The sequence below is a fragment of the Dreissena polymorpha genome, unplaced genomic scaffold (assembly GCF_020536995.1).
Source record: "Dreissena polymorpha isolate Duluth1 unplaced genomic scaffold, UMN_Dpol_1.0 chrUn049, whole genome shotgun sequence".
In the NCBI taxonomy this organism is placed as follows: Eukaryota; Metazoa; Mollusca; class Bivalvia; order Myida; family Dreissenidae; genus Dreissena; species Dreissena polymorpha.
The window spans coordinates 127,312-152,405 of NW_026273363.1; the positions used below are offsets into that span (position 1 = coordinate 127,312).

The window sequence follows — 25,094 nt, forward strand, 5'->3', positions numbered from 1 at the left end:
TTTAATTACAATCATTACCTACAAAGTCCGCTTAAGTTGTGAATTAAATCAATTAGTCTTCGAAAAGACACGGGTATGATGCCGTATATGTACGTGCAACTTATAACTCGTGCATTTATATAGTTTTAATTAAGTTTCATCCGGCCCTACTCATAACAATATATAACGGATTCACGTTATAGCAATATAATTTAAACTTTGATTGTATGGTAATGTATCAATCCGTCACGTTCCTATAACTTAGGACAAATATGTTTATACTATAAAGTATGCAACATGTCATTAACAGACATCGACATGTACAGACCCCTTGGCATGCACTATGTACAGCGCACTTGCCATTGCCATTTTACAATCGTCTTCTTAGCTTAATGGGCTCGAGAGCTGAACTATCCCTGTACAGACCTCGTGTGAAATCAAAGGGAAGTTAATGCAAACAAAAATATTGCGAAGCATCTATCTGAACCAAACGACGAACACTTATACTGTTTAATAAAACCTGTTAAACGTGTCGTTGAAACTTGAATAAATGAGCATAACCAGATACTTACCGGTATATGATAAAATAGTCTGTGGTTCTTTGCTTTCCATCCCACCAAATGCGGTAAATATGCGTATGCTATATAATGTCCCAGGTGTCAGATTTGACAAGTGTAGCTCTGATTTATTAGTTGGATTTATTAGTGGACATGTTTACATCGGAGTACGACCCTATCATAATTGTATAGGCAGCTATATACACCGTGTAATTTCTGAACGGATGCAAGTTTGTTATGGACCAAGACAGCGGTTCCTCTGCTGAAAAGTTATAGGTGTTGACGACCTCACACGCCTGTATCCAGAAAAACATACTTTGAAGTTACTCAATTATCCTGAAAAGCACATAATATCTACTGCACAACTCGCCAGCATGTATACATGATGCATTCTAAACAACTTACCGAGTTTGTGATGAACACATAAATTAAACATCGAAATTAATTTCTTACATATTTGTTAAACTAAGACACTTTGGCTTTCTACTTACAAAGTTTGAATTAGGCGACTGATCACTACAATTAGAACACTTCCACACTGCACTTTGTACGCACGTGTTGTTTGTGTCATTAACCCACGCAGTATAAAAGCGAAGAATACCGTTTCTAATGCTCGGTAGTGACCATTGAAGAGTCTTTGAGTTAGATGTTACATTGGTACTCCTCAGATTGTGTACATTCTCAGGAGCTAAATGGAAATATATACTTAAAATAAGATTTTCGGTAATATACAATAATGAGAATTCTCAAACACTTAGTAAGGCTTGAACACTTTTTGTTTGTTATTTTGAAAATAATTTTACTTTAATTACAATCATTACCTACAAAGTCCGCTTAAGTTGTGAATTAAATCAATTAGTCTTCGAAAAAGACACGGGTATGATGCCGTATATGTACGTGCAACTTATAACTCGTGCATTTATATAGTTTTAATTAAGTTTCATCCGGCCCTACTCATAACAATATATAACGGATTCACGTTATAGCAATATAATTTAAACTTTGATTGTATGGTAATGTATCAATCCGTCACGTTCCTATAACTTAGGACAAATATGTTTATACTATAAAGTATGCAACATGTCATTAACAGACATCGACATGTACAGACCCCTTGGCATGCACTATGTACAGCGCACTTGCCATTGTCATTTTACAATCGTCTTCTTAGCTTAATGGGCTCGAGAGCTGAACTATCCCTGTACAGACCTCGTGTGAAATCAAAGGGAAGTTAATGCAAACAAAAATATTGCGAAGCATCTATCTGAACCAAACGACGAACACTTATACTGTTTAATAAAACCTGTTAAACGTGTCGTTGAAACTTGTCGATTGCCTGCTTCAATTGAGCTTTCCGGGAGTTCATTCGTCACCACTTCACCATAGAGTGTTCCAACATTCCCATTCATCAGATACGTTTGAACAGCTAGAAAACAGAATGTCCCCGGGTCAAGGCCGTCAACGGTGGCTTCGTTTTCCGTCACCGTTGAGTTGAAACTCTGTGTATATGTGTTGAAGTTCGGGCTTTGGCACGTAAACATTACAATGTATCCGCTGATCGAGCCATTTACAGAAAGCCATGTCGTCTTTAACAAACGCGTTGTCTTTTCCATGATCGCAACATTTTCCTTACTTATACTGTTGGGTGCTGATGAAAAACCAATGTGTAATATTCAATGACATTGAAAGTACACAACATAAATTTCATCTTAATTCAATGCTGAAAAAAGCTACACCGTGTTGAATAAATGAGCATAACCAGATACTTACCGGTATATGATAAAATAGTCTGTGGTTCTTTGCTTTCCATCCCACCAAATTCGGTAAATATGCGTATGCTATATAATGTCCCAGGTGTCAGATTTGACAAGTGTAGCTCTGATTTATTAGTTGGTTTAGCAAACGTGCAAGACATTACTGTTGTGTTGCATTGACCATTAAATTCAGCATTAGAATAATTGACAAGAACAGTAATATGTGTAAACGAAACATTAAATCGCCAGGTTTCAAAGGTCAGTGTTATTGTGTTTGTGGACACATTCCCAAGTAGAGCTGGCGATAAGTCCAGAGGCCCTGTAAACGTTAACATTTTGTTTATTTATACACTGCAAAATAATATTTTTATCAATACTTAATTTGTAATGAGTGTAACAGAATAAATATGGTACAAGATTCAAATATAAAACACTTCAAATATAAATATAAAACTTGAAAATTCCTGTGAATGAAGAGTAAATACACATTTTGTTTTGATTCAATGTTGTTGTGAAGTCAGAGCAGTGAGATTGTCACTACTCACTAGTATAAATGGTCCAATTTCTTGGTGTGCTTCTCTGTCCCGGCACGAGAGTAACCAGGGAAACACGATACGTGGTAGCTGGGTTAATATGGTCGGAAATGTTCATTTTGTTAGTGGTATTTGACTTAATCATATTGGTTACAAAACCAGCTTCATTGTACACGTCTACACGCCATTCAAAGAACTTTTTTGTTGAATTTGTTGCAAACTGGACCATAAAACTTGACGCAGTTATAGTGTCATTCGGTATGTCAATGTCCGGAAGTTCGGGCACTGAAAAGCGTCATGATGTAAAATAATGAAAATGCAATTTACATTACGTTAGTAAATTATTTTTATAAGAAAGAAAGTTTTGTATGAGATATTGTGATGATACTTATAATTATACTTTCACTTCTAGTGTTAATTAATTCTAAACTTGGTATAACTATTTTAAGTTATACGGATAATTATTGAGTGAATAAGTACCTGTATATCCGGTGAACGTCTGACAAGCAGTACTGCTAACTGCATAACGTGTATTTGACATTTTTCCCATTGCCGTTTTAAATGAAAATCCACATTGTGATCCCGAGACAAGATCACTAACTTCTAACTCTGAAACATTCTTAGGGAACGCACAAGTCTGTGCCTGGTAACAAATATGTCCATTGACTGTGAATGTGGCTAAAGTAGGCACCTCTATGGCGGTAAACTCAAAACTATCAAATGTCGAGTTTTGATAAAATCTGAACGTTGTTTCTGTCACACTTTTTATATTCCATGCATGCTCGCAATTGGGCGCTGCAAATAAAAAAAATGATGAAACGTTATATTAACATTACATTTATTGTCTTTATAAATTTGTAAATTACATGTGTCCGAACGCTTTTTATCAAATGTATTGGTTTCCTTATTGTTAAATTGTTCATAATTGTGCATGTTTTGCCCATTTGATACTTGTTGTTCTGTGATTATTGACATTATTTTGAGACAAATTATACATTGAAGACGAATTTCATAAAATGCAGCAAAGACAAATAAGATGCCTTCACATAGCGAGTGTGAAGATATTTCGTACATATTTTCCTACAATAACCGAAGCATTTGTCTTTTTATAAGGATATGAGTTAGTTTTCGTGTGTCGTATAACAGATATCGTTGCAGGAAATTAAAATCTGCACTTAAATAAACTTAGATTCACATCGTATATGCATGGTTAACATGCTGGCGAATTCGACTGTACAGACATTTTCAGAATTTAATATCTGGCTTATTTTGCATTTTTCATTACATGTTCGTCTTACTTTTTATTTTAATTTATATTGAAATATATGTATACTAAGTTGTTTTCGCATTTTATATAAATTCATAAATATTTGACAAAATCGTGCAGTCTCACTTTAACACATACACTTAAATCAAATTTTCAATTGATTCATTTTATCTTCTAATAAGAAAATGCAAAAATAATTTATATTTACTTTTACTCACGAATAAAATGTAAAGTGCTGTATAAATGTATAGAGAATAGATAAATATTACCTGTGACAACAGCGACTGTTTCGCTTTCATTACTAGGAACTCCATTTTTTGAAAGAGACACGACGATGTTGTAGCGCTGAGCCGGCATCAGATCACGAAAGCGAATGGTTGAAGAACCGTTTGTAATTTTGAAATAATCAGTCCGGTTGTTTGGGTCATCAATGAGTTTCGCATAGAATTGGACGCCATCGGACGAGTTTTGGACGGATAGAGAAGCATTTATTTCAACTGAATCATTTCTTTCATTAATAACGTTCAAGTCTAAGTTGATCCCAAGCGCAGGTTCTGGAATAAAAATAAGAGTACCTCACGTTTGATAATAGTGATATTTCCCAAAGCTGTAGTTATCCATGTGTAATAACGATTTTTATCCATGCCAGATAATAGTTACCATCATATTTCGAACACAAAATCGCATTACAAGTTCACTGAAATTCATTTATACGTATACCTTTCAGGGTCCAGTACATTACAGATATGTATCATTATGACACCAGAACATGCAACCTATATACATTTATTCGATAAATGTACACTTTTCAATTGTTGAATATAAACGCCGTGAAACTTACCAATGCATGAGCAAACAAACAACAATAATGCACGCGTTGTTTTTAAATATAAAATGATTGTTAATTGTAAGCAATTAAATAACACAAATTAACAAAGAAAATAGGTGAAAATGAACACTCACTAGTCTGACAAGAGTCATTTCCATTCAAATAAAAGTCATGTAATTGTGGGCACTCACAATGGTTGTTGAGGCAATCCGCATTTAACGTCAGACATTGAATAGTCACATTGCACTGGCCCTTATACGGCACACCTGAAATAAAAGGTAGGGCGCAAGATACGAGTAGTAATTTACTGTGCGCAATATGCGATTGGTTATTTGCTTTTAATTACAGCCTCAAGTAAAACGTATGTTATTATAATACAACAATCAATCTACGAATATGAGAATAGAACTGAATGTTGAGAAGTACCAAAAATATGGTGTTGCATCCCATGTGTTAAACTATTGTATAGCGAAAACATATTTCCGAAATTCCGAATTAATTACGAGATGTGCAGCCTGCATACATTAATACAAATTGACGTTATTTGTCGACATATAATAAACCTTTATGATTGTGAATTAATATGAAAACATTGATAGCATGATACTTCAAATATATAAACCATTAAAACAAGTAAATATGTGTTGCAATAACGCATCTTTGAAATAAACGAGATCAGTTTATGTCGCTGGTCTATGGGAGGAAATTGCTATTACATCTCATAAACAACCAGCACATATGTAACAACAAATGAACATATAATAGGACATGTAGTGTCACATTATGTTAGGAAACAAAGTGCAGATATGTACAAATAAGCTTATCGATGAGGGAGAGATTAAAGAATAGTATAGTTGACACAAGGCCGGGTATCTTTGTATTGGTCAAGCAAAAGTGTTTATACAGTAAAATCTCTCATCAAAAGGTTTGATAAAGCTTGTAAATATTTGGGTGGTTTGTTTATCCCGTTTCCAGGGCTTCATTGATTCAGTATCTTTAGTAATCTAGCCAACCAACAATAAGCACGGATAGAACACTGACCAATGGAATTCATAACTGAGTTTCATGGGGCAAATGTTAGAGGAAAATAGTCAGTTAGCATTTAGATCTAGAGTCGGACAGATGGGAAAAGACACAATCATGTAGCAATCACAACGTATTTGCACAACTGAAAATATTAATTATGTCAGACATTAAACTGGATTAGAAACTGATATATGTGTTGTTAAATATGTTATCCTACGTTATGCAGAGAAACCAACATTAAAAGAGAGAGACGGACTTGTCCCATGCGCAACACGAGAAAATGGTGGTTAATGCAAATTTCGTCATCATGGCAATACGCACATGACGAGATATCGAATGATAGGCTAAACACCATTAAGAGTAATGAACATTGTTATAACTATGTGTCGTCTATGAACTATGAGCGATTACGTGACAGTAGGTCTCGTCGAGCGACTAACGATTTTAAACGAGATGTGCAACCTCAGGGTACAAACATATCAAGTCAGTATTGTACCTAATCCAGAATATCGCTTCCCGTGTTATATAAAAAAATACTTGGTAAAAAATTGATCGTTTAAACTTGATTGATCCATCTGAGAGTTGCAATTATAATTCATATGCATATGTACACGAAAGGTCAAAACCAAAAGTTAAAGTAAACCGAGACTTACAAACCATATAAGTGTACGTTATTTGTCACAAATGTGATCTAATTAAAGTTTTCTAAACCCCTAAAGCGTTCGTTAGATAACTTACTAAATAAGAGAATAGCCCTTACCACTGAATGCTATTGTCTAAATTGTATCATACAAATTTACCAACAGAAGACATCAACCTCATGTTTCTGAGCTGGCATTCGATGAATAAACCGTATGGAGATGCGAATCAAATACTGCACTACCAAACAACCTACTTATAAGAGCGAATGTCGGGAAACTGTCAAATCGCCCGGTGGTGTTACATAAAGCTGTTGAATTCCCTTCCATGGAAAATCCTGGTTTGCAAGTGAACGCTACTGTTGAATTCGCAGGAACTGGATTGTTGATGTTCACACTTCCGTTTACAAGAACGGGTACTGAACAATCTACAACAATGTACAATATGTATGATTTAAAACTTTTATTTGTTTATTTAAGAAATAATATACATCACACTTGTTATGCTAGTGCATTTCTTCAATAAAAAATTCACATAAAAAAAGATAATGCACATAATAAAGAAAGCGGAAAAAAGTAAGAAGCTATGTTTTATGCGCACCATTAACCTACATGCATATTTGGTATAAGTATATATAATAATATCATAAAGTATAGCGGAACTTTATAGGTACAATAAAGAACGTCCTTCACAACGATATGAGGCGCATACTAAACAAAATCTGCCATATTTTGAGCTTTTTAAGTAAGCGTTCAGTAAACAGAAAAATACATTTTGTATAAGATAAACTTACTTATCATCTCTCACATGGGTGGATAAGTCCAGTTTCCGTTTTCTTGACACGTACTGGTTTTACCACCAGTTATATTGAAACCTGGGAAGCACGTGATCTCAGTCGTTCCGTTTAAGTATGCTGAGTTGATCTTCATGTTACCGAAGACGATAGGGGATGGTGTTCGGCAATCTTGAATAATTGCAATAAGATTTGTAAATATAGTGTTGTTATTTTTGCACTCCGGGCCATGATCTATTACGAACATTTTATAATAAACAAAAGTTGTTTTATTTGAAATAACGTTGTTCTGGTATAATCCTCTTTTGATACACATCTTGTCTGTATATAGCTTTCAGAAAAAAGCCTAAACAAAGACATAAACAGTTTAGTGTTCGTTATTTAGACAATAACACACGGCTGAGATGGGCCGGACGTCTATAATTGGCCCGCTGCCGTCATAACGGCCCGAGGGCCTTTGGCCAGAGGGCCATTTTGCGGCTAGGGCCGATTATAGACGTCCGGCACAGCTCAGCTGTGTTTTGTCGTTTATATTACATATCGTTCTATTATGTTTCCACACTAACATTTATTACAAAACCAGCTTTCCGTACTTTTACTTTCATTCCAATGATAACGCAATTTATGACGTATCTCGTGTGACGTAATTTCTGTGACGAAACACATAAATTTAGGCTAGACTCTGGATTTAAGGACAAAACTTCTGACGTGATGGTTTATTTTACAATAAAATATTGTTTAAAGTATCAAACGAATCCAAAACGTATTTCGGATTGTATGTATGTCATGCATAATTGGAAACTTCAATAGGAATGAAAAAAAGAAAATCGCTCCGACCGGTCATTGACATTCTATTATGTAAAACGGTGATCAGAATAGTAAGCATTCGATACAAACACGTTTCGAACCAATAGAGTGGTTTCTATTTTAAAATAAATGTGTAGATGAATGGATGGAAGAACGGAAAAAATGAAGTGCATTTCGTTATTATTTTATTGTTTTTAGCATTGGATTAACGTTGTTATTGAGGTAAGCGTGTCGGTAACAAAATTTGTGCATTGATGACTCGTGTTAAATTTCAAAGAGTGTCATTAATCTAATTAACAGTACGGTTTCAGATGCAATCGATAGTTTAATTATTCCACTTGTTTGCAACATTTTATTAGCATCATTTTCAATTCTTTCAAAGATGTGTGGCTAAATTTTAGTTATCACCGTTTGCCAAGATTAAATGTGGACGCCATTTTGTAAAGTTGACGTCGCGCGATCCGATTCTTTTCTGATATAAAATCGGCCTGCGTAAGCGGGCCAATACAAATTATATTGACCCGCAAGATACGAATAACGGCCCGCTCGCGACGTCATTTTGTTACTTTTTATAATAACGATATGTAATATATGCCAAACATACCATATATAATTTCAAGTAGAGAAAATGATAAATTGAGAAATAATATGTATTTTTTCTGTTTATATCAATACAATTTAATCATGATACATAATAGTCACCATCATACAATATGATTATTGATTGGCCGGCGTGGGTGATAAGGTGAGAAAAAGTTTGCATTCCGTAATAAGTTTTCGCAAATGGTTTCAGCTTCTTAACATGACACATTTATGAAATAATTTGGAGTAGAACGGAATTAATTATACAAATGATTACACTTTTATGCGGAATGCTAAATTATTAAAATGACAGCAAATGTAGTTTATTATTTATTATTTGCCTAAGCTTAGTCTGTCGGTTAGATAAAAATCACACGTTAAAAAACAAGGTTGTTTATACTTCACGACAAAAGATGTTAAATCAAATAATAAATTTTAATCTGTAACACCTTCGGCCATGTTACAGTAATTTGTTATAATAGCTCACAATTGTATGCACGCACCTATCCTATTTATTAAATGTGTCTGCCAAACACGAAACTTGATAGTCAATACAATAATATATAATCAACGGTGTGTGTACAGCTAACGAATGCTGAGAATTAGTTAACCAAATGATGCCCCCATTACACGACATACTGCTGATATTGCCCGTTGTTTTTGTTTTAAAGGAGACACATTTAAGGTCATCATAATAGTGTTTCCTTCATAATGTGTCGCAGGATCAATTCATGTAAGATTATTATTTGAAAAGGAATGTCTATACAATACCTAAAACTTACGGGTACGAACGTTCAAAATGTTTGTATATTTTCGTGATTAAAAAGTCTATTAAAACACTTATAAGGTCATACGTATAAAACAAATACACAACGTTCTTGTTGACGATGTATTTAAAACATATTTCAAAGAACTAACGTATCAATGTATGCACATGATTCGTGTTCTGACCATGCTCCATTTTAATTTCAGTCAATTTAGTGTGCGATTCTGTATTGTATTATACCCGTAGCTACATTTTACAGCAACGTTAGCGTAACTATTATAGTAATTGCCTATAGGTGTTGCCCTTGTGGTGATTGGAGCTTCACGCACTATATAAATTATACGGCAAAGAATTTATAACATAAGAGTTATATTATATTCATTGACACGATGCTGACAAATATCGGTGTATCATACAATAATTATAATAATAACAGTAAAATAGGAAAACGATTGCTTAATTGATAAGACTAAATTTTCATGGAAAATGATCTGCTAGTTAGTCATCTATTGTACTTAATCCGACTGTTTTAATAGGAATCTTCCCGAAAACCCGCAACAATTAATAAGAGACGTTGGTTCAATTGCCTTGTAGTGACTGAGTAAGAAAAATAATTAAGAGAAGGCTAAAAAAAGAATCAATACTTTTATTTGATGCGAAATGTTTAACAAAAGAAAATTTCTTTTGTATGTGTTTGTCTCTAAAATTAAGTCCGTTAGTTTAACAACAAGCTCATATTAAAGGCTCTTATACCTCATCCCCAAAACATATCAGATCATAAAGTATATTAACCCTGTCGTATGACCGTTCGTTTTGTACAAATATAACACCACGTGATTACTTGTAGACTGTACGCTATCAGTTTCTCCAAATATGCTTGCGTTCGTAACATGTTCAAACCAAAATAATGTAAAGCCATATCTTGAAAATTGAAATATTTAACAATTAAAAGCATGTACATAATTAAAAAAATATAAGATCAAACGTCTCTATTAAATATGCACAAGGTGTGTTGTTCACAGTTTATTTTGATAAAATATGCAGAACCAACTTACCGATAAGTTCACACGCTGTGTGTCCTGACCACGTTTCATCTTTCTGGCAGGTTGTTGTCTGTGTCTCGGTCGGTTAATACCCGTAGTTACATTGTACAGTAACGTTTGCGTTCATCGTGTAGTTAGTTTCTATATTGGTTCCGTTCGTGATATTTGGAGCTCCACAGACTGTAAATCATGCGCAAATCTTTTACTATTTATATGATGTATACATGACTGTTAAGGACATGATGCCGACATGATCTGCTAGCTTGAAATAATAACGTATTCATGATTAATTAGGAAGACAGTTAACTTGTCGAGACTGAATTTGCACGCAGAATGATCCACTCATTTAGTACATATCAACTGCGAAGTAATTACAATCTGTTCAAGAATATCTATTGTTACTATATTTAAAATGATTTATAGGCGTTATCCTATTTAGTCTGCTGATTTTATAACATTCAAAAGCAACTGTTTAAGAATGTTTATACCTCACAACAGTATCATACAGAACTTAACACTGAACAAGAAATAAACCCACGTGCTATGAACATTGGTATAATATACATATAAAACTAAATGATTTCTGGCGAAATGCAGAATATCGTTATCTCCAAAACAGGATTGCGTTCTTATAATATAACTCAACACGTGTCTTCAAAAAATGAATGAAACAGAAACTTATATTTAAATATCAATTTATATAATCTGCTATGGTGTTTATACAACGAACGAAGCTTAGACTAAGTAAACATTAAGCAAACACGGCCCATATGAAAACAAACTACCGTCTCGTATTGTTCGTTGTTGCTTTCATTAAACCAAATAGATTTTAGGCCCCTTATAATAAATTGACATAGATAAAAAAGATAGGTTTTACCACATTTTATGGAGACAAGAGGTAATATTGATCCGTATGGAGTGTAACGTAATGTACATATAATATATATAATAATAGAATTTATCTCATAGAACCTTCGGGTAGGGTATACATATAATATATATAATAATAGAAAAAATTCATTTGAAAGAGTGAGTTGTGTAACGTCATAGAACTTTCGGGTAGGGTATACATATAATATATATAATAATAGAATTTATCTCATTGTACATTATTGTGTTGTTATTGTCGTGTTATTGTTGTATAAACAAACTAATTTAGGAAATAGAACCTTCGGGTAGGGTGTAATGAAATTTGAAAATTGATTATGTAGATGTGTAATGTAATGTGTTATAATGAATATATTACTTTATGAAAAGTCAATAGAAATATTTCAGCGAGATGTAACTAACAGAAAACATGGGGGTCGTGACTCGCAAAATGCATATAAGCAATTAGTAAATACATTAAGCGGGGAGGACCAGAAAACATAAGATTCGTGACTCGTAAAATGCATATAAATGGTTGGTAAATACGTTAAGCGGGAGGACTGACGTTCCGATGCGTGTTCCAGGTGTGAATACACCTGTGAACTTTGTCAAATTACATAGTGGCCCGCGATTACAGGCGGTGTAAAATCTGTAGGGATCATACATCATCTGTCTATATACGTCAAGATACACACGTTGACGTCCATTACTTGTTGACAGGCGTGGGTCACGAATTAAGCGAATACACAACGGGATCAGTATAAATAACCCTCAAAATAGGCAGACGGGACCTCGCTTTCTCTAGGAATTATTCACGTTATGTTATTTACTTTGACTTTGAAATTATTATAGTACAATTGTGGTGTTAGGGAATAGTGTAAAATAAAAGAAATATTTTAGACATCAGAGACTTGTTTTAGCTTCACTAAAGTACATCCGATTACGTGACACGTGTTTAACTGGTGCGCGGTGACAGGATCAACCAGAAGTACCACTTCTTTCACGGGCCAGAGGGAAGAAGACGTGCCGGACCTCCACAACGAACGGGCAAATATTCTGTGAGTGACTGACTTATTTTCCTATGGTTAATTATCTAAGATGGCAGATCAAGCGATTCCACAATTCTTTCAAAATTTAAGCGAACAAATTAGAGGAGTAACAAATGCTATCGGAACTCAAAGCGTCTCACAAGTAATTCAAACTTATGACGGAAATCCTAAAGAATACAAAAATTGGATCAAAAACATAGAGAAATATGGGGTACTTTCACGTTTGGCGGGGGATCAATTGAAGTTAGTAGCTTACCAATCTAGTAGGGGACTTGTTAGCGATTACATTCAGAGGTATTTGACTGATTTTCCTGATGAGTCATGGGCAACCTTAAAAAATGAACTTAAGATAAGATTCGCAGAAATCCAGGACCCTCATTATGCTCTCGCTCTCTTAAAAACACTCAAACAAAAACCCGACGAAAATGTCCAATTATTCGCGGAACGACTTCTGTCTTTATCTAGTGAAGCGTATGAAAATGTTGAGGATAACCTCGAGATGATCGAAAGTCAGTTAATTGGAACTTTCATTGACGGCCTGAGACATGATTATTTACGCCTTAAATTAATGCGAGAAAATCCAACTACTTTAGCGTTAGCAGTCAATTCCGCATTAGCCGAACAAAATGTAAGAGCAATATTCGAATTAAGGTCACATTTGAGTCATAATCAAGTTCAAACACCACTTAATAGACCTGTTCCCATGGAAATCGATCATTTGAGACCATCAAACACTTGCAGGTATTGCAAGAGACAGGGTCATGTTATACAAGACTGTAGACGTAGGAAAAACGAAATAAATGCATACGCGGTAGGTCAAAACAATTACGCACGTAAGAACGAATATGACAAAAATTGGAAAGACAAAATAGACTGTTGGAATTGTGGAAAATTGGGACACTTCAGTAGAGAATGTACTCAAAGAAAACCATACCTTAATCGAAAAAACTAGGAACGTCGTACCAAAAAGGGGTCTATGGTAACGACGGAAACGTAAAGACGTATAATATTGCTTTGTGTGGAAACCCAAATTCTTGCCTCATTTCAATAGGAAATTGTAAATTTAGGAGCTTGATAGATTCTGGTGCGGAACTTTCCGTAATTAGTAAAAGAGCTTATGATCTATTAAAACACAAACCACCACTTAAAATGACAAAAATTAATCTAAAAGCGGTCGATGGTAACTCGCTATACATTCGCGGGAATGTAAAATTAAAATTTAAAATAGGGAGTATATATATTGAACATCCATTTTTTGTCGTTGAAAACATTAATAGGAACGTAATACTAGGGAGCTAGGGAGAGATTTTTTACAAGACAACGGTGTCCGTGTATACTTTGATCTAGGATGTTTAAGAATAAAAGATTGTTATGTACCTCTGGAAGAAGATGTACACCTTTCGGTAATAGCGAGGCTAACTAGGCATACCGTTCTTAAACCACAAACTGCATATAGACTCCTTGCCAGGACGAAAAGAAACAGCTTACGCTCAAATCAAAATTATGACTTTACTGGAATAAGTAATTCTTTCTTTGATAATGAACCCGGTTTAACAATCGTTAACTCAGTAGTCAAGACAACGCGTGATCGTAAATTCCCTATTCTAATTATAAACAATACCCATAAAACGATTAGACTTAGACGTAATTGTCCCATAGGCCAACTTCAATCTATCCAAGATAATGAAATATGTTCTATCGAAAGCGTTATCAAAAACAATACACCCAAATCAGGCTTGTCTAAAGATGAGATTCTATCAGATTTACATGTCGCTGGAGATCAAAAAGAAAATATTCTTCCAATACTCTTAAAACACAGAACTCTCTTCGCAAGAAATAATTTAGAACTAACACAAACTACAGCAATGGAATTTAACATCGATACAGGGGACCATCCTCCCATTAAATTAAGACCGTATCGAACACCATTAAACAATAAGGTATTCATAGATAAAGCTATTGACGAAATGTTAACGGCAAACATAATAAGCCCATCGAGAAGTCCGTGGAGTTTCCCTATTGTTTTAGTAGACAAAAAGAAAAATAACCTTGATTCAAATAAAGATCATAAAGGAGAGAAAAGGTTTTGCGTCGATTTCAGACAGCTTAACAAAATTACAAAACCAATTGCATATCCATTACCATTGATCGATGATATATTGGCGTTATTAGGGAAAAGTAAATATTTCACCAGTTTAGATTTAATATCGGGTTATTGGCAAATACCTATAAAAGAAGAAGACAGAGAAAAAACGGCTTTTGCTTCAGGGTTTAGGGGTCTATTTCACTTTAACGTTATGCCATTCGGTGCGTCTGGGGCGGGATCGATATTTCAAGAATTAGCTAATAAAGTACTTAAGGGTTGTGAAGGATTCGCCGTAGCATATTTGGATGATATTCTAATATTTTCACCTGACTTACAATCTCATTTATCACACGTAGATACAGTACTGCAAAGTCTCAGTAAGCATAACCTAAAGCTTAAACTATCAAAATGTCAATTCTTACAAAGGGAGACTAGATACCTAGGCTTCATTATAGATGAAAACGGTATAAGACCAGATCCGTTAAAAGTAGAAGCGATCCGACAATTCCCTAGACCAAAGTGCGTACGCGATGTACGATCTATCTTAGGTGCTGCGGGATTTTATAGGAGATTCTGTCCGTCGTATTCAGAAGTAGTAGAGCCTCTCATTAATCTCACGAGAAAGAATGTCCCATTTACATGGTCAAAACAATGTGAAGATAGTTTCTTACAATTAAAAGACTCGTTCACGCAAAGTCCTTACCTTTCCTATCCGGACCCGAATAAAGGTTATATTCTGTATACAGATGCTTCGGATAAGTGCATTGGATCTTGTTTAACTCAAAAATGCGGGGATAATGAAACCGGAGATTATGTAGGGGAAAAACCGATATTCTTTCTATCACACCGATTAAACCCAACGCAATGTAAATATAGTACTATTGAGAAAGAAGTGTTACAGCATATTTTACAGTCTAAATAAATTACACCATTATTTACACAACGCCGAATTTGTTATCAAAACGGATCATCGCCCGTTAAAATTCCTTCTTGAATCTCCGATGCAAAACAAGAAAGTACAATTATGGGCCTTAAGTATAGCAGGTTACAATTGCAAAATTGAGTATATATCGGGAAAAAAGAACATAATTGCCGACTTTCTAAGCCGACCACCGAATACCAAAATAACGAATGACCGAGACGAACAAACGGAAATAGAATTAGATATTAACGATAAACATTATACGATTAGTTCGGAAATAAATAGACAAAACCAGGCGCGCGAAATTAATGTAATTGACTCTACGCATATCGATCACAGACAAGTAATTGATAATAGCACGATCCCACAAACGGTTATGAATAACGAGACAATCGAACCCGATAAAATAAACGATTGTAACATGGAAATTGAACAAGGAAAAGACCCACACATATCTGAGATTAAAACGAGATTAAAATTAGGGAAACTAAACAAACACGAAGATGGAAAATTCATTATGGTTGATGAGATATTATACTATATATCGAGCGTCGATGAAGAACCTACCTTTAGGCGTTTTGTACCTAAACACCTGACAGGTTTAATTATTAATCAATATCATGACGAAAATGGACACGGTGGTTCTCAAAGACTTTTTCATACCATAAAAGAGAAATATTATTGGCCTAAAATGTTCAAAGAATTGCATGATTACGTGTCGAAATGTATTGTCTGTCAAACTAGAAACTTGAAAGCAATTAAAGCTCCCGTATCATCAGAAATCCGCAATACCACCATTCCCTTTCTCGGTCGTTTCCATAGATATATGCGGACCATATCCAACAACGCTTTCCGGAAATAGATATATAATATGTTTCGTGGATCAATTTTCAGGATATATAGAGGCTTTTCCGTCGCCGGATAAGTCATCCGATAGCGTAATACACCTGTTAGTAAACGAGATTTATTGTCGTCATTCATGTCCCATAAGGATAATTACCGATAATGGTAAAGAGTTTACTAGTACGGCGTTTACAGAAACATTAAAATCCCTGAATATCCAACATGTCAAAACGTCCACATATCACCCAGAAGCTAACGGTAAAAATGAACGCTCTCACTCGACTATGAACAATATACTATCAAAACGCGTTCAAGAAAACGTACAACAATGGGATTTACATTTAAACATGTCCTTGGCAGCTATGCGATTTTCCCATTCAGAAACATCAAAACATTCACCTTTCTTTTTAGTATTTAACAGAGACCCCATCCTACCAATAGACAATTTGTTAAAACCTAGGCGTAAATATCACGGCGAAGATTATCATAAAATAATATTAGAAGAACAACATAAATCATTTAAAAAGGTGTGTGCACAAATTCAAAAATCTAAAGATAAACAAGCCGAATATGCGAATAAAAATACAAAAGACATCAAATTCGAGATTAATGACCCCGTTTACTATAAGAACTTACACCGTACAAATAAATTAGACAGTAAATGGAGACCATATTATCGTATTATCGAACAAAAATCACCGTTAACATACATAATAAAGAATCAATTAGACAACTCAACTATTAAAGTCCATGCTGACCAAATAAGACATGCTAATATAAATGAGTGGCCTATATCAAATACTAATATGGGACGCCCCATTAGGAAAGCAAATTTAGCTTTTGCCGAAACTAGTGAGTCTGATAGTGATTTAAGTAAGTCAATACAAGGATTACCTATCATAACTAGGCAAACCCGTCAAATTCGGGACAATTCTGACGAGGAGGAAGACATCCCCTTAGCAGAATTGCAAAAACATTTACGGAAAAAACAATTCAAATACAATGCGTCAAACTCTAGCGAATCTGACACACATCAATACGATAGGGCTGAACAACAATATCCGCCCCCACGTCAATCGGACACCGATTCGACCGATAATAACATGCAAATTGATGAAATAGCTATTAAGCACAAAAAAAGAAAATCCATACGAAAACGTCAGAGATCTAATAAATCTATTAAGAAAGTGGTTTTCACGTGCCTAGAGGCAATAGCTGATCATATGTAATATTTACTGTAACGACCACACGAGCAACGTTGACGTCTATACGCTTGAATGACCTCAAGTTATGTAAATAGCATTTAGTTAGTAACCAATTCGGATAATATACTTCTTCTTTGTAATATTTCAGATGATGTTGCCATCATTTGTAGCGCATGATCGGGGGATTTGAGATTAACGAAAATGTTATATTTCAATAAGTGTCTGTGACCAGAGCTCATTGGCAAATAGCCCTACTTCTCGATACCAACGTCTTCTTTACATTTCTTACCCAACTTGAAACAAGACTAAACGATATCACAAATACCACGAAAGACATGATGTTCCAATTCAAACGAAATGATCTACTTTTAAAAACAGACGCCTTTGAACAATCATTAGCGCAACTCCATACGGAAATCGAATACATCCGTTCTGACCATGACAACGTACTTGACAGCTATCTAGATTATAAAACGCTCAGTCATATCCAGAAACGCTCATTGTTACCCCTAGGCGGATTCTTTAAATTTCTTTTCGGCACAGCTGACGATTCTGACATCCGTAATATTCAAACACACGTTAATCAACTTCAAGAAAGCCAGAAAACTATTATCCATGTGTTACAAAATAGTTTATCTATTCTCAATGTTACCCAACAACACATAACTGAGAATCGCCACTCCATTAACACTCTGATATCTACCCTCAGACAACTTGACGACAAAATCATGCACACACATGAACGTTTACAGGCAATGACCCATGCTGTTCAAGATTATACGGTTAATTACAACTCCCTGAAGATCATGATTGATGAATTACGTCAGGCTGTTTTCCACGCATCACTATATCTAGAAACGTTTAAAGGACAACTTAATATGCTCAGCACTGGCAAACTTTTTCCATCTCTTATTTCACCTATTCACCTGAAAGACGTACTATTAGACATTGCGACAAAAGTGCCTAATAATTTACAACTACCAGCTAATCCCAAGACCGACCTATGGCATTATTACCAATCTACCTCAACGACCGTCGTAATGTCACCTACTACTATTATCATTACAATGGACATCCCTCTCCTCGAGATAGGAGCTTCTTTCGAGGTATATGAAGTATTCAATTTCGATATGCCCTACTCACCCGCTAACGAAACTATCAATGACAATAAGATCCACTATAACATGTCCGCTAGATACGAACTGGAAACTAAGGGCTTCTTGATTGATCAAGCGCGAAATCACTACTGCCTATTGACAAATAACGAACTGAAAACTTGTCAAGCGCGACGTACATGTGACGTACAATCCCCATTCTACCAAGTAGACATGTCTAAATTATGCGTCATAGCCATTATGATTAACAACACTCAGCACATAAAGGATTATTGCAAGGTGATCATACACCCTAACACCGTCTTACCTGATGCCAAATATTTAGGATCTGGTAACTGGGCGATAGTCTCTAGACAAGACCTACGCCTCGTGACTGATATGTCAAGATCATTCCCAAAATAAAATATCCGCTCGCGCTATCGCTCCCATAGACATTGTTAATGTACCCATGAACTGTCGCGCATACAATGAATACTTTACATTAAATGCTTGGTACATTAACTCCAGTCAAACCCGGCTTCAGACCGACAAACTCGACATACCTACCTTTAAGGGTTCTTCCATTTGGAAACCATTCCATACCTCTCTCGTTAATTTCACTAAAACCGAAATGCCTCATGAACTATCAAACATCAAAGAAATACCTATGGAAGCTTTAATAACAAAACTGCAGAGTATCAGACAATTAAATGACATTGACACGACATCAGGTGACTTCCCATTATGGGGTTACATTATCATAGGTGTAGCGACCGCTCTGAGTTCTGGTGCAGCACTCCTTATTTACTGTAAATGTAAACGTATGACCCGATCTAATCGTCACATAATTACCCAATTCCGATCTGCCAACGATGATATGCACCTTGGAGAAATCAGTCCCCCGGGTTATGTGGGCGTGGCTTCCTGTGATGTGGCGCACGAACCTCTCGTGTCTGAGGTCAAAAAGCCCTCAGCACCCCCGCAACGACCGAGAACACTGTCATCCCTATACCCGTCTCTACGAGGGTAACAAACCCTTCCAGACGACGACATCAGGATGATCCTTGGCGATAACAACTTGTCAACAACCAAGTTGTGAACCATAAACAGCACCATGGGCTGTTTACTGGATATTACCTACTATCGTCAATAATGAACAGAACGATATACTTGAAAACTAAAATCTACGAACAATTGTTTAGTGCACTACCACATCGATCGATATATCACCCGTATTCATCTATTGTGACTGTATATATGTGTTGAACACTCGTATAATCTTTAAAGAACGTTTGGAATATGTATTATTAGGATGTTGTCTATAGTTAACCAAGATGCGTTGAACACTCGTATAATCTGCAACGAACGTTTGAAATATGTGTTATTGCCACATTGTATATAATTTACCAAGACTAATGTCAACACCATGAACTGTATCTAACGATGATTTTGATTCCACGAGTTATTCTACCGCAGAGTCAAACCAACAACTACAAGAACTCTACCGGACGCTGCCGCCCAATCTACCAGAAACCCATCATCCGCGGGCGCCAACTCTACAAGACATCGTTCACTGACACCAAACTTCACAAACTTTATCGTCTGCCGACACCCAGTCTGCAGGAGCTCCATCGTTCAATATCACCCAGTCTACAAGACCTACATCAACCGCTGACGCCAACTCTACAAGAACAACATTGTTCGCTGACGCCCAGCTACACTAACTTTATTGTCCACTAAAACAACATACAAGAACTGTGCTGTCCACTGACGAAACGGATATAAACATTTCCTTATTTTTATAACTATATATTTCATTTATTAACCATGTACCTCGTTGACCTCTTTGTACACATTACTTTTTGGATCACTAATTCGATTTTCTTTCAATCATTTTTTAGATTCTACAAAGAATTTAATTTTCAATTGCCAGTTTCCATTACTTTACCCATTGCAGAAACTCAATTAGAAGAAATACATTATTTTATAACTACGTTTGAAAAAATTTCCACCCTTGAACAAGAACATAATGTTTCAATTTTTACTTATATGATGAGATCTGGCGAAATTCAAGTGGATACATTGATTTTCTTGATTACGTATTTCAACATACCTCTTCTTCATCAACAGATGCTCAATCATTTAACAAATGAACAACACATTCTCATTTATCAAATTTGCAAAGCAATATTCACGTACTACGGCATTGACTCTTTAGAATCACTACAAACATTCCGTCGATTAAAATATTCAACATCCATCCCAAACAAAATACGCAACATGTCAATCACCACATTCGCTCAAACAGATAACACTCAATTGCATAACCGCATCCAACAATATTTCACTCAAGGCCACCAACGTCAAAGACGTTATCAATTTTTATCAAAACTTTTATGTAAGTTCTGTTCAAAACATAGTATAGCAGCAGTACAAACACCTTGTTGTAAACTTAGATATCATCCAACATGTGGCACACCATACAGAACTTTCAACAACACACGTGTATGTACATTTTGTTTCACACAGTTGACATTACCAGATATAGCCCTCATTCATGCATCACATCAGTTACCACACATACAGAGATACAAACAAATACTACTAGAACGCAAACGACGTAAACTTAGTAATAGACATCACCAAGTTTGGTAAAAAAAAAAAATAAAAAAAAAAAAAAAAAAAAAAATCATTATTTCATAACAGGAAATATTTTTAGAATCTCGTTGGTTCAGAGTTATACAATATTTTATCTTCGTACAGATCTCATGATTAAATTGTTGACATCATCGTAATTTTTTCATATCATGAAATAAGAAAAAATTCATTTGAAAGAGTGAGTTGTGTAACGTAATGTACATATAATATATATAATAATAGAATTTATCTCATAGAACCTTCGGGTAGGGTATACATATAATATATATAATAATAGAAAAAATTCATTTGAAAGAGTGAGTTGTGTAACGTCATAGAACTTTCGGGTAGGGTATACATATAATATATATAATAATAGAATTTATCTCATTGTACATTATTGTGTTGTTATTGTCGTGTTATTGTTGTATAAACAAACTAATTTAGGAAATAGAACCTTCGGGTAGGGTGTAATGAAATTTGAAAATTGATTATGTAGATGTGTAATGTAATGGGTTATAATGAATATATTACTTTATGAAAAGTCAATAGAAATATTTCAGCGAGATGTAACTAACAGAAAACATAGGGGTCGTGACTCGCAAAATGCATATAAGCAATTAGTAAATACATTAAGCGGGGAGGACCAGAAAACATAAGATTTGTGACTCGTAAAATGCATATAAATGGTTGGTAAATACGTTAAGCGGGAGGACTGACGTTCCGATGCGTGTTCCAGGTGTGAATACACCTGTGAACTTTGTCAAATTACATAGTGGCCCGCGATTACAGGCGGTGTAAAATCTGTAGGGATCATACATCATCTGTCTATATACGTCAAGATACACACGTTGACGTCCATTACTTGTTGACAGGCGTGGGTCACGAATTAAGCGAATACACAACGGGATCAGTATAAATAACCCTCAAAATAGGCAGACGGGACCTCGCTTTCTCTAGGAATTATTCACGTTATGTTATTTACTTTGACTTTGAAATTATTATAGTACAATTGTGGTGTTAGGGAATAGTGTAAAATAAAAGAAATATTTTAGACATCAGAGACTTGTTTTAGCTTCACTAAAGTACATCCGATTACGTGACAGGAGTATGTCACATTGCTAATATGTGTGATAGTTAGTTAAAAATGCGTGCCAAAAAGAACAACTTTCATAACAAAACAACGATCATATTATTCTCCATGGTGCATTTAGACTTAATTTCCAGAAACAGCTTACCGATAGATTCACATGCTGTGTGCCATGACCACGTTCCATTTTTCTGGCAGGTGATTGTCTGATTCTCGGTCGGTTTATACCCGTAGTTACATTTTACAATAACGTTCGCGCCCATCGTGTTATTTTCTATATGAGGTCCGTTCGTGATGTTTACAACTCCACATTCTGTAAACCATGTGGCAATCTATTATTATTGATATAATTTCTACATTACTTTAATGGCATGATGCCGACATGATATACTAGCTTGAAATAATAATTTATTCATGATTAATTTAGACCACAGTTAAATTGTTGAGACTAAATATGCACGCAGAATGATCCTCTCTTTAAGTACATATCAATCGCGCAAAGTAACTACTTTAAGTTAACAAAAACACACGCGTGTGACTAAAACAAATGGCATGACGATGAATGGATCCAAGTGGTTATAGTCTTGTGAAGTATGATTAGTCCTGTATTAAATAGGCAACATGGAACTTGCTTTAACTGAAAAAAAATAGCGCATGGCAAGAATTATTTACCTCCTTATAAAACATAGAAAATATAATACTTACCAGTAATGTAATTGATCATTAATATCATTTTAATCACAAATAATGTATACGTGTTTTTTGTTTACTTTTTTTCCGCGATAATTTGAAATGTTGTTTAAAGGTTTTTTCTTTGTCATTGTCAACTATTCTGTGTCAAAGTTGTATTGCTATTAACAATATAAAATTGCTGTTATTATATCATTACAATATATAACATTTAGATAGGGTTGTAACATCATCAACAAACACAAATATATTCAACCACTGTCTATATTGTGTTGTGTCATCTGTAACTGCGGTGTCAAGACAAATACTTCAGAATAAATTAATTGCAGGACAAAGTTGCTTCGAAAGAAAAGGTACATTTAAAAATATTTTTTTTTCAATTGCTTCATACTTTGAATAATCTACCAAATTATACAAATTATCTACATGAAATTACGATATATATTGACACCGAGGAAGAGAGTCTCTGTCGAAGCCTTTAAACAAGGCATATTTGGATTGTCATATTTGGAAAATCGTGCGAATATTTGTTGTTGTTTCATATATTACCAATATCATAAAATTGATTAGTAAGAACATATTTATCTCATTAAATTATGACAGACCTGACATCTTGATGATTAAATATTCAAATTAGTTGATCACAAATCGACAGCTCGCGTCTTTAACGCCAGTTGATGAACGAACGCTTAGCAAAGAAGTTTAAATTTGTTAATATGTATGTATAGAAACACATTGTAACGAAACAAAGTTTTTAACATTTTTTAAATGTTATGGCGAACAAATTGTTACGAAATAGATGAAAAGATCAAAAATGCATCTACGCAGACACCACCAACGTACGTACACTAACGGGGATGATTTTTTTGCTCAAGCCCAATTAGACAATATACACCAGTTTGAGTACGTGGGTTTTCGCCTTTGCGTAAATACTAATGCATACTCTAAAGCTTCATACTTTCTCAGCCTAAACCAGCTTAAACATGCAAACGTATGCAACCGTACGTGCAAAAAAACAACGTATGCCCAAAGTATGCCCAGCGTTATAGTATACCTGCGTGTACAATATAGTGTTTATATACGCAGGTATATGCTGGTATCATATACATAGTGTGGCCTTTGTAACAAGGATACATATGCATAATTAATTACAATTTAATTTAAGGTTATATGTTTTAGTTTTACCTAACGGATTTGCGGTGGTCACCGTTGTAGGACTGGTGGTTGCTGTCGTAGGACTGGTGATTTCTGTCGTAGGACTGGTGGTTACTGTCGTAGGACTTGTGGTTGCTGTCGTAGGACTGGTGGTTTCTGTCGTAGGACTGGTTGTAGGTGCCTTAGGACTGGTGGTTTCTGTCGTAGGACTGGTGGTTGCTGTCGTAGGACTGTTGGTTACTGTCGTAGGAATGGTGGTTTCTGTCGTAGGACTGGTGGTTTCTGTCGTAGGACTGGTGGATTCTGTCATAGTTGTGGAGGTTACTGTCGTACGGCTGGTGGTTACTGTCGTAGGACTGGTGGATTCTGTCGTAGGACTGGTGGTTTCGGTCGTAGGACTGGTGGTTTCTGTCATAGTTGTGGAGGTTACTGTCGTAGGACTGGTGGATTCTGTCATAGTTGTGGAGGTTACTGTCGTAGGACTGGTGGTTACTGCCGTAGGACTGATATTATGATATTCCTTTTCTTGTACTTTCACTCTTTTTGTACTCATCTGACTGTCTTTTGACTCGCTTATGTATTCTTTCGTGCTCTCTATTTTTAGAAGAAATTTTATTTCTTATATTTTCTGTTTGTTTACATGTATACTCAGCTGACTGTCTTTTCTTTTGCTTTCGTTCTCTATCTTTTTCTCTCACCACAGCTAAATTTCTTGAGTTTTTTAGCCTTTGCTTCGGACAATTGAAGCTGACGTAGAATTTCTTTTTGTAGAAGGTCTGTTCTTGTAAGACTAAAACTGTTTTGTTGTACACTCATCACAGGCTGATTTGTATTTCTATGTTTGATATATAAAGCTACATTTGGCAATCTTACAGACGTTC

The 25,094-nt window shown here is 35.2% G+C and overlaps 2 protein-coding genes across 3 annotated transcripts; both read right to left on the reverse strand.

Annotated features, from left to right (window-relative positions):
- Nucleotides 1–557: 557 nt before the first annotated feature.
- LOC127863855 (uncharacterized) lies at nucleotides 558–5,247 on the reverse strand. Of its 2 annotated transcripts, XM_052403523.1 has the most exons (8): nucleotides 5,054–5,247; nucleotides 4,360–4,644; nucleotides 3,304–3,618; nucleotides 2,836–3,108; nucleotides 2,307–2,609; nucleotides 1,840–2,184; nucleotides 1,028–1,224; nucleotides 558–832 (listed from the first exon to the last, which is right to left on the reverse strand). In XM_052403523.1, exons 2-8 carry the CDS (start codon nucleotides 4,445–4,447, stop codon nucleotides 668–670), a joined length of 1,686 nt encoding a protein of 561 aa, XP_052259483.1. In that variant the 5' UTR covers nucleotides 4,448–4,644; nucleotides 5,054–5,247; the 3' UTR covers nucleotides 558–667. The 2 variants fall into 2 exon arrangements, with proteins under 2 accessions (XP_052259483.1, XP_052259484.1); XM_052403524.1 differs by lacking the exons at nucleotides 558–832; nucleotides 1,028–1,224; nucleotides 1,840–2,184; nucleotides 2,307–2,609 and having other exon boundaries at nucleotides 2,613–3,108.
- A 1,616-nt stretch (nucleotides 5,248–6,863) lies between these two features.
- LOC127863861 (integumentary mucin C.1-like) lies at nucleotides 6,864–24,788 on the reverse strand. Its single transcript, XM_052403529.1, has 4 exons — nucleotides 24,244–24,788; nucleotides 22,517–22,681; nucleotides 7,378–7,548; nucleotides 6,864–7,011 (listed from the first exon to the last, which is right to left on the reverse strand). Exons 1-3 carry the CDS (start codon nucleotides 24,764–24,766, stop codon nucleotides 7,388–7,390), a joined length of 849 nt encoding a protein of 282 aa, XP_052259489.1. The 5' UTR covers nucleotides 24,767–24,788; the 3' UTR covers nucleotides 6,864–7,011; nucleotides 7,378–7,387.
- Between the last annotated feature and the right edge of the window lie 306 nt (nucleotides 24,789–25,094).

What these genes read in the sequence shown, in the direction of transcription:
- LOC127863855 (XM_052403523.1), bottom strand. Translation starts at nt 4,447, where the DNA reads ATGCCGGCTCAGCGCTACAACATCGTCGTGTCTCTTTCAAAAAATGGA. An exon ending in TTCAACGACACGTTTAACAG is followed by an intron (nt 1,225 to 1,839) that starts GTTTTATTAAAC and finishes ATTTCCATTTAG; the next exon opens with CTCCTGAGAATGTACACAAT. An exon ending in AGTCGCCTAATTCAAACTTT is followed by an intron (nt 833 to 1,027) that starts GTAAGTAGAAAG and finishes TTCTGGATACAG; the next exon opens with GCGTGTGAGGTCGTCAACAC.
- LOC127863861 (XM_052403529.1), bottom strand. Translation starts at nt 24,766, where the DNA reads ATGAGTACAAAAAGAGTGAAAGTACAAGAAAAGGAATATCATAATATC. An exon ending in GACCACCGCAAATCCGTTAG is followed by an intron (nt 22,682 to 24,243) that starts GTAAAACTAAAA and finishes CATGGTTTACAG; the next exon opens with AATGTGGAGTTGTAAACATC. An exon ending in CACAGCATGTGAATCTATCG is followed by an intron (nt 7,549 to 22,516) that starts GTAAGCTGTTTC and finishes CAATTATTCAAG; the next exon opens with ATTGCCGAACACCATCCCCT.